This window comes from Tyto alba, unplaced genomic scaffold (genome assembly GCF_018691265.1).
Source record: "Tyto alba isolate M040663 unplaced genomic scaffold, T.alba_DEE_v4.0 Super-Scaffold_43, whole genome shotgun sequence".
NCBI lineage: Eukaryota > Metazoa > Chordata > Aves > Strigiformes > Tytonidae > Tyto > Tyto alba.
Window position 1 is genome coordinate 1 of NW_024881319.1, and position 10608 is coordinate 10608.

Genomic DNA, 10608 nt, shown 5'->3' on the forward strand with positions numbered 1-10608 from the left:
TAAAACAGGGAAATGAAACTAAGTCTTGGAAACAATGTGCAAGTTAAAGCTTCCCTACGTTGGTTTTCTTCCCACCCCCCCAGAAAAATACACCATGGTGCAGCTGCGGCACATTTTGCTTGCGCGTGCGATTTTCATTTTATTTTTTAATAATTAGTTAGCACATGATTAGAAGACAGAAGTTTTTGATTACATTACTCGGAATGATCACTTTTAGCATAATTCCTCTTTCCTACTAAAGCTCTCAACACTTTATGCTACAAACTAGAACTCGAGGCATACTTACCCCTCTCTTTTGGACGGTGAAACTTTTACCAACGTTGGTATGTGCCAGTTCACGGTCCATCTCACTCATGTATGACTTGAGACTGCCTATAAGCTCATTAGGCGGCACCTTCTGGTCTTGCCTTTGATCTTCCACATCTAAGTCTTCATCATCCTTGTTCGAGAAATCAAACTCCTCCTCTTCATCCAGACCATCAGAATCCAGCTCTTCTGAGTCTGCCCCTACATATATATTATTTTGTGTCAGTACAGATAGCAAACAAATCAGCACAGCGACCATGGGTGACGGATGGATGACCCAGGAAAGCCAAATAACCATGAGATATTCTGACAAAAGAAACAAAGAAGCAATCTCACCTAAAATTCTGACTAACGCTTTTGTAAAAGAATCTACATCAAAGGTAACATGGGATTCATCAGGTGACCTGATATCTAAAAAAATTTTTAAATAAATAAAGCTTTTAGGCTTGCATAAGCTGACACAGACATAAGCCATATGGCATACAGATTTCTCTCGAGCCTAGACTGAAGGTGGAACATTTGAACTGATGGTCTTGGAAGTGCTTAGAAGTCTGAGGCCTGTATGAACTAGGAACGAAACAGCAACGGGAGGAGTTCCTGGCACGAAAGAGAAAATAAACCCAACAACTTTAACCGTTTGTTGTGGTCAAATAAAAATTGCACCGAAGGGAACCAAAATAAACATGCCCGAATCTTTCTGGAACAAAGTGGTGGTGCTACACCTCAGACAAAGATTTAAAAAGCTGAGAATCTTGGAGGTCTCCTGCCTAGAAAGAACACCGCAGGCTTCATTCTAGTCTCTTTTAAGGCTCAGTGGTTTGCCCCCCCCTTTTTTTTTTTTTTTTTTTTTTTTTGTTCCTTTATTTTTTAAATAACTGAAAAAAGTCCACATTATAACTCAGACATTGACACTAACAGTAATTAAAAAGGATCAAACAATTAAGAGTATAAATTGAGTAGACCCTTATACGCTTGATACAGTTTACACAGCATTATTTTCTCAATATTAAAGCTACTAAAAAGAACTTGGACAATATGCTCCTACCTCACCCTTTGTTTTTTAAAATTAAAGGCCTGTCCACACCAGTCACACACACTTTCTTAACTCCAGCACTTAATCTAGTGGCATTCTGCTCTTGCCTAACTAGTTAGGTATCTTCAGTTAGCACTCCCACTGTTGGGAACAATGACAGGGATCCACCGTGATTTGATTCTTTTCTCCTGCTTCTAGGTGTACAGTATGTGCATTACAGAATCAACCAAAGGGCTACAGCAGAAAGAAAACACATTCTACACCACGCACCAAACTTAAAAATACTACTGCCGTGGCATTTCTGCTCCTTCATGTGGTGAGACTTTGGATACAAAAGCCTTCATACTTTCAGCAACTGCTTCCAAGTCGTATTTCTGCTCTTCCTCATTGGAGGAAGGAAGGGACTCATTTCTTGCCTCCTTCAGCATCTGATCTAGATCACCTGCTGTAATCTCCAGCCAACTGTCATCTGAAAGAATGCAGGGCATATTTGTTATTCGGCACAAATCTGTCAGCCCACAATGGCCACAAAACCCAATCCAGATGGCTGAGAGTACTGCTAGCATTTTGTAGCTTATTTTTGCACTGTCAAGTTTTCGTGCTGATACAAAATAACACGGGGTATAAGGCAGAGAGAGGCTGAGAAGAGTGTTCGGATTTTATTTTACTACTTTAAAACTCTGCTCTACATGCAGCTTCAAACTAGCAGAAATTGTTGTAGCCACAGGTAATCCTTCTGCCACTAAATGAAAGAAGAAAAGGCTTACACTATAAAGGGAGACCTTCCACTACAATCATTAATGCTGAATGCTGGATTTGCATGCTAAGGCATCATTCAGAAATCCAGATGTGACCTGTGCTGCACGCTGGCAACAACTGCGTTCCTGTGACATGAGTGAAAAGAACCTATTATGTAAAGTTTATGCTGGTCTTGTATTGGCCATCAGAGTAGACCAGATAGTAATTAACTTTGTATTGTCAGCATTGGAATTGATTTATTATTATTCTTAAATGTTTAAATACCTCCTGTCTGGTATCCAGTTGACACAAAGGACTTGATCTGGTGTAAGTGTGCACGGTGTTATCAATCTAGTGGTATCAAACCAGAAACTGGACTGCGTATTTCGCCAGTTCACAGCCCCGAGCTTATACAAACGAACTGGTTGCCTTCATCTTAAATGATGGCCCATGAATAACACCTCCAGCAGTCACATGGTAGGAGACTAAATCGACAAAGAGACTGGTACAGTGCTGTGAACATTCACCCTCTTCCCCAACAAATACTCATTTGTGATAGGAACAGTCCACCCCCCATCCGGCTCACCATCCTCTGGAAAAAGACAAGCTGCTTCTCTCTCAAATTCCTTCAAATCAACAGTTGTTGTCTGTAGCAGTGTCAAGATTTCATCACCTGGGCTCACTTCAAAAGAGCTAGACGAAAAAAATTCCATTTACTGAAATGGATTTTTACTAGCATTACGATACCAGTGGCATCACACACACTACACGCAAGTTTTCACTCCAATTCCTCAAGATTCCTTCTGTGCAAAGACATCAAAAAGGTAAGTGAATCTGGGGAAAGTACCAGAATACTACACCAATAGTATTAGCCAAAACAGGACACGGTCAGTTACTGTTACTCCTTGTTGATGACTCCAAAGCAAATTTCTCATGCTTCTTTTGTTATTTATATTTATTTTGCCTTGGTAAACATTAGGACTGCCAGATCCCAAACAGCACAAGACTGGAAATTCAAGCAACTAACAGTCAAGATATTATGAGTTGGCAAACCCTCAGATATTTTTGTAATGATTTATTTTTTGGATTTGATCTTTTAGAGAAATTTACAGCCAGCTGCCTCTCGTAAGTAAAGGAGACAGATTACTCCATATTTCTTATTCACTAAGATTGATTTTCAATTAAGCTTTTAAACACTTTCTACAACCAACCAGCCAAATGATGCTTTTCAGTCACCTCTTAACCCACTTGGAATAGCTTAGCATTTTACAAAACCAAGATAAATAGTTACTCAAGCAGTAACTTCTACTAGCAGAGTATTCTAGAGGAATTAATACCCCTATGTCTTAGCCACAGCACCTATGTTAAGTGTACAGTGGAGAAAAGGGTTCGGGTTCTTTGTAACAAGTATTAAAAAAGGTAAATTAAAGTACTTGTAGGTACTGCGTATGGATGGTTACTCATGAATTTCAAGTAGCTCTTACCTTTCGGGCTTGGTAACAGACTGTTGGAAGTAATCTTCTGCCCTGTGCAGCACTTCCAAGTATTTAGCAGATCCTTCCATTTCTCCCTATTTAATGCAAGCCACAAGTATAAATCTAAAGAATTCTCCCTCCCCTTCCTTTCCACAGACATGCTTCGTAACAATGACTATTTGTCAGACAGAAATTTAGTTCTGAGAAAAATCCCAACAAGTAATACTGCTGTGCCACGTATGCTTGGAACAGAATATAGGAAAGGGGCATAAGGTGTTTTCACTGTCAAATATGAATTGAAGTCTTGTGTTACAATATCATATGGTGTACACTAAAAACAATCGAAGAAAATACTGATCCTTACAACACAGTGTATTTACCATGCCCAAGTTACAATTGTGCAAGGATTGTGAATGAATCTCTTGGTTTTGGGGAACTATCCATACAAGTGGCATTGCAGTACTGTAAGCATATTCCCCTTCTCTTATATTTACAAGATATTAACCTAAGCATTCCGAGTTGTCTGATTCTATAACCTTCAAATAAGTAGTCAATTTATGACCAATTTGTAAACTTCAAATAAGCAATCAAAGGCATCTTTTTAAAAAAAAAAAAAACAAAACAAAAAGCCCCACACAAACAAAAAATACACTTACATGGCCCCAAATGTATCGATGGGTGTTAAGTATAGATCTTAAAGAATATCTAATTCTAAATGCATGCAAATGAAATGTAAAACAGTTAAAACAGTTATACTGACACACAGCCAAACTGTGGTTTCCTTTATTCGAGTGTATTTCCACTTTCTTTAGATGAATAAATTCATCCGCAAATCCTGCCTTTTCCTTTTTAATTTCCAAAAGAAATTAACTCATTTCAAAGGGGAACAAACTGCACAGATCTCCTGTAGAGACATCCACTAATTTCCCACAGACAGAAGCACCAGATTTCTTGCCCTGCTGTAACTACTTACACAAGTTCAAGAGCTACAACATGTTTTTCCTGGCATGTTTAAAAGACAAACACACACACACAACTACACCCTGAAATAATTCTTTTCCTTCAGGTTGCTGAGGAGGAATCTCGCCCACAGGGGACCGCTTAACACATTGCTCTTGGAATCAGGAGATACTTTACTCCACTTGGAGCACAAAATTTCAAAGCCATGGGCCTGTATAAGAGATGCAACAACATGAGACTCTCCAGATGTGCCACATTTAAGTGCACCTTTAAATGACCGCGTAAAGAACTGACTGCCATCGAGCTCCTGATACTGCCACTTGAGAGAAGCAGGTGCCAAACCCAATTATATGTCAGGGAGCAGTATCTTGCTTTGGAAGCTGAAATCTGTCTTTCTGCAGCAATAATGGTTCATTTTGACTTCGCAAAGTTTCTCTACATGGGAAAAGCAACCTGGAAGACAGATCTGTAGTGCACAAGCTACTCCTCATACAAGCATGAAGGCTTGACCTGTACTTGTAATCTATATAAGTACAAGAGTGCTCTAGCCTGTAAAAGAAAGCCCCCACAATAATGTACTTCCAGAAAAATGGTAACTGAATTTGCTCGCATTATTCTGTACAAGCAGGCAACTTACAAGCAGAGTAACTTCTTGGACATAGGTAAACAAGCAAACTAAAGACTAAGTACAAAATGCATAAAAAGTAATTACCAGCTTCATGCCCAGTTCATAGGCTTTGTATTGAGGGTGAGATGGGAGGGGCAGCGTGTATCCACTTTGACTCCCAAACTTATTTTCAGGAGTCTAGCGGTATAACTCTGTTATGCAAACATATCCAACACAACACTGCTTGGACAAGGAACATAAACCACTTCCTAAAGTAGCTTTCACAGAGCTGCGTAAGCACCGCTGAGAAGGGGAAAAGCCTTGGAATGAACACCCAGGGGTAGTTAGGAGCAACTCCTGGTGTTGGCTGGCAGTGCTGTCAGACTGCTCCGATCACAGAACTAGATGAATTTCCTTAGCGAGCATTCCAGCAGAGGAGCTACTAACAGTAACCTCCGACTTCAGAGGCACTTCTGATTAGCCATTTGAAAGCCTAGCTATGTCAATCTGAAGGCAGAAAAGCTATTTAACATAAAGAACTGGAAATGCATGTCTAGTGTCAAAAATAAAAAATAAGTCAGAAAACATTCTATTTTAACAATTAAATCCACATAGTTGTATCACCTGACCACAGAACCTTCGTCACTTACAGAACCTAATTCAGTGACAAGTTTCATCAGAAGGATCACCTACTATGGTCACCACACGCTCGTCTGGAGGGAAAGTCTGAGAAGAGCCCCACGCTCGTAAATCCACAGGCTCTCGCAGGTGAAAGGCCTGGACTGCTGCAGCCACCAACGAAGGGCGCTGCCTCAGCACTGCCACAATGCCTGCTGGAAGGTAGCAGTGGGCTCGGTGAAATGAGGTCTGAATTTTCTCAGGATACCTGCATTGTACAATAACATAGCGTAGTAAGTGCATCGCAAGCAGAAACCACTCTTTAAGCTAATATTCCCATTTTCACTTTAATACTAATCTGTATTATGGGCCAAATGCCAGTTGATTATTCTAAACTAAAGTTAAAACTCCGCTAATCTAACACGTGGCATGTCTGTTTATACAGAACTACACATGGCTAATAAAAATTTAATCCCCACATTGGTAAAATGAATCACTGTGAACTTGACTAACATGTCCTACTCCACAGCATCCTTCACTGCACCGGCTGTAGAAGTCATCTGGCTCGTGCTGTCAAATCCTTGCAAAAAATAACTTATGGTGCTGAATAGACCTGTGAGAAGCTATCGCTCTGAAAAGCGTGATGGTTCTACACTTTAGTTTGCAATCCTTTTTCTCCCTCCTCAAAGGGCTCCTAAAGGCCCACAGAACTTCCAGATTTTTCAGTACAAGAAGGAAGTGAAGGCAGAATAACTTGTCCTTGTCAGGTGTGGCATCACAGCAGTGAACCAGTTCCAGAGCCCCCAGATCACAGCACAGCCTACAGGGCACTGGTCCCCCTCTTCAGAAGAAGACCACAGAAAAAACACTAGTTTCTGAAAAGGAAGCCACTTTATCACACCTAACAGGAAAACGACTGAATACAAGAAAGCACCTCAGACAGCCCAGAATCAAAACTCACCGTTGCAGAAGACCAAAGTGAAACACCCACACACCCACTGATGCGCTTCTACACTGCTGTTGGGATGGGCTCTGCAGCCAGGAACTCCTCTGAACAGGTGGACAACAGCGTCACCGCCTGCGAGACTGTCAGAGTGGTGGCAGATAGGTCACGTTCCTGCTCCTGGGTCTCTGACAGCGGGATGAGGTGCAGCTCTCCTTTGTAAAAGAACACCTGGCAGGTAGCAACAGTCTCATCAGACAGGATCGGAACAGTCACACACTAGGCAGCCGAAAATTTAATTTAATATACAAATGCACATGTTTAAACAGAGAGAATACCGAAGTACAAATAATACAGAAAACAGCACATTTTTTTTTTAAATGCGAGTTGAGGTAAATACAGATGCCACAGACCATGATCCAACCAGTAAATAAAAAAAAAAAAACCTGTTTTAACTGCAACACGTTTGGTCCAATGTATTTGGTTTCGTTAATAACAGCAATAGCAAACGTTTCTCTTCAACTAGAGATTTGCTTCAGGAGAATCAGCATAATTTAACTGCTGAAGAACAGGACAGGAACTGAAAAGCATTGTTTCAGGTGCTACACATGACCTCTGTCGGTTCCCCATCCTAAGAACTGATTGCAACATTATCAACTTCCTCACTCCTTCTGTTCCCTCAACTGGAAGGAAAATATGGCCCTGAGAGTCAAGACACAGGTTTGCAATTAACTCCTGTGTTGTGTTCCACCCCTTTTCTTTTAAGAGTCTTGTGGGAAAAAAAAAAGAAAAAAAAATTAAACAAATCTGTGGTAATGAAAAAGTAAGTTCCTTTCATTTAAATCCATTGCCAAGAAACTCTGGGACTAGCAATCACCCACAGCAAGCTGATGTGGCTGCAGAATGAAAGTCTACTGCAGACAAGACTAGTTGCACGCGTGTACACCAGTGTTACAGTCAACCAATGAACCTTACTTATTTCAACTTTACCAGCAGAGATTTAGGTTTTTTACCTCATGGCACACACAAGCTCTAGTCTAGTCAGGTGAAAGGGAGCTTGTTCAGAGACTACAGGAGAGAAGAAGTTAACTTTTGTGCCCCGGAACAGCTTTTTTTTTAAGCACTCCCTGTTAACTTTGTTTTGATGCCAAGTATCACCTCCACCTGGAAAGGGCGGCACAGAGAGCAGGGGGTTAGGTGCACGTTCTGAAAACTAGCTCCGTCAAGACAAATGACGCTGGATTCATTTCATCGCAGTGGTTTGGGACTCCTTACAGAGTTGTCAGCATTCCCCACATAAAAATACACTAACAAGATAGGAGTGAAGCTGCAAAAGTTAATGGAAGCTGCAAGGGTTAAGGTAGCAAGTACATGGGTGACTGTCAGAGGACAGGAGGGGTCTTTTAGCTTGTTGAGTAGCTGAGCGGCCTCCTACCACTTACAAGTGGTACAAGAGGCAACTGAAAGGCACTAAACTGAAGTAACTGGTTTTTAAGCAAGACAGGAATGGTTCCTACTGAAATCTGCTCCCTCCCCCGCCCCCCAAAAATCCAACCCCAGTATCTTTAAATACAAGCTGAGTTTTGACTGATGTATTAACAAAAAAAAAATTGAAATCAGCAGAAGAACTTCGTAGACTTGAACACTTTATGAAATATCCAGGAACATAGTAGTTGCCTGCAATGCAGCAACTGTGAAAGCATAAAATTTGCCTCTTTTGGATGGCCAGGCACTTGTCTCAAACTTGCCTAAGTCTTACGTAACACAGTTGATATTAGAATAAAAAAAAAAAAAAAACACCAAAAAAGAAAAGCATTTTAGTTTTAAGCTAAAGGAGATGCATTTGGTACTTAGTTTTAATACCTTTCAAAAGTCCTAAAGTTGTACATGATCTCTGTTTATTAGGTCTTCAGCTGCATGGTTCTCTGAAAGCCCACAGTCGAGGTGGATCAGTCACAAAAAGCAAACAGGGGTTCTAAACGTGCCATGAAGAAGTGTCCATCCATGACCAGAGTCATGCACCAGCTCTCATTCTCAGCAATGTCAACATTGTTTACAGCAGAGTCTTCAAACACCCATCCTTATGAATAGTTATTTTTTTATCAATCTAAGAAGCAGCTGCCAAAGATTAGCAGGGGTATACTTAAAACATTCCATTTGCCACCAGTAGAAGTAGTTATACTCCAGTGGAAGGGTAAATGCACTCCAGTGGGCAGTAAAGCCTAACTCCTAGAAAATCCAGACAACACACTCAGCCACTGCTGTTTTCCCATTACTGGCTTATGACCTGTTCATCTTGTTACAGGCAAGTACTGCAGAATCTGCCAATTTTTCTGTTAGCTCTACAGAAGATGAAAGATTTTCCATCACAGCAGTAATTTCAATGTTAAAAGCTGTATTTATATGTTTAAAGCAACATTATACTATCAAAAGCAAGCACTACACGTCGCTGCTTCTACAACTCAACTTAGACAAGTTATGAATCCTGTAATAACTGCAGCAGATATCAACGCAGTTGTATAAAAATAAGGTAGCAAACCAGCTGAGCAGAACTGATGACTTTAAGGGTAGCACACTAGTGACTCTTCCTGTGTTACGTACTTGGACCTCTTCCTCACTGACTGAGGGTGGAAGAGGCAGAAGGGACTCTTACTGCAAGTAGTTCCAGACAGTATTCAAAGAAAGTACGTTGTCTTCCTGGCGGGATATTTCATGGTAATTTTGCAAAATAGGTCAGTCTCCCTTTCTAAAAATGCCTGCAATTACCAAAGATTTCTGCGCTCTGCCCTGAGGCTCCAAACCCACAGATGCAACGACGTTGTTAGTAGATGGGTTCTGCACTGGGACAGATGTATCAGTGGTATTTGCTGCAGTTGCCCTTGTGGCCCCAAATTAGACAAAAACATGAAATACATGCTTCTAAGTGATTAGCTGAAGGTCTTACTCCCAAAACAGTAAACTCCAGATGATAAATAAGCGTACAGACGAGGTGAGGATAACCACTTAATGTATTTTAACAAAATTAGGACGCTGCATGAAAACAGTTTTTCCTTTAAAAAATTGTCCAATTAAAAAGCACTTTCTTTCTAAATTTCCCTTATTAATGCTTTCTAAATTACAATTCATAATGAAAAAAACTAGTCGGTATTCTTTAGGAAGTAGCTCCTACTATCCCACTCTGTTATGTAATCTATCAAATGTTAGTGGTACCTACAGAACAGCTAATCATTTTTAATCCATATTGAAGTTATTGAGTCCAGTTGATCCAAGCATGCTTTACTCAAAAAGAAGGGAAAAGAAAGCAAAGCAGAACTGTGCAAATGTAACTAAGTTACCTTTCCTTTGCATTTCTAGAGGGGTGAAAAAAAAAAAAAAAAAGCTGTGGCCTCAGTTGAAATCTCTTGGGTTTGCATAGAGGCAAATTGATGCTAAAGAGAGGCCTCTGTTCACTAAACCCTTTCAAAATACAATTTCTTTTAACAGCTGACACTACTGGAACATTGTACAGTGTGGCATTTAGTTACATCAAGCTCACTGGAGATAAGCATCCCCTTTATATCGGTGCCATTCCTCAGGGGGCAAGGTAGTTTTCTGTAGCCCTAGTGCGTAAGAGTTACAAAAATATACAAATAAACTTGAACAGACTTCTAGTAATATAATGTAGTATTTTATAGCTAAGAGGAGTCAGTGTGTTAAAAAAGTGAAAGCAGTCTCACCATAAGGTAATTTTTGGTTTCTGTACAAATGGTTGACACGAGACTTCTGGGCTGGTAGGTGTCTATTTTGTATAGCAAAAGTAACGTTCAGGTCCATGTGTTGTGCAACACAGAGATATGCTGTACTCTCAGAATCAGGATAATTTTTGAAAGAAGCCGCGTAAAGGAATAGTTACCATCTACTTCTAGCTTCCCCTTGGGAAGCTCTATTA

The 10608-nt window shown here is 40.4% G+C and overlaps 1 protein-coding gene across 1 annotated transcript; it reads right to left on the minus strand.

Moving 5' to 3' along the window:
- Positions 1 to 10: 10 nt before the first annotated feature.
- On the minus strand, positions 11 to 6804 carry LOC122154677 (protein ecdysoneless homolog). The gene is made up of 5 exons (XM_042805033.1): positions 6699 to 6804; positions 5813 to 6005; positions 3562 to 3647; positions 2664 to 2770; positions 11 to 507 (listed from the first exon to the last, which is right to left on the minus strand). The coding sequence occupies exons 3-5, from the start codon at positions 3639 to 3641 to the stop codon at positions 245 to 247; spliced, it is 450 nt and encodes a 149-aa protein (XP_042660967.1). The 5' UTR covers positions 3642 to 3647; positions 5813 to 6005; positions 6699 to 6804; the 3' UTR covers positions 11 to 244.
- Positions 6805 to 10608: the final 3804 nt, after the last annotated feature.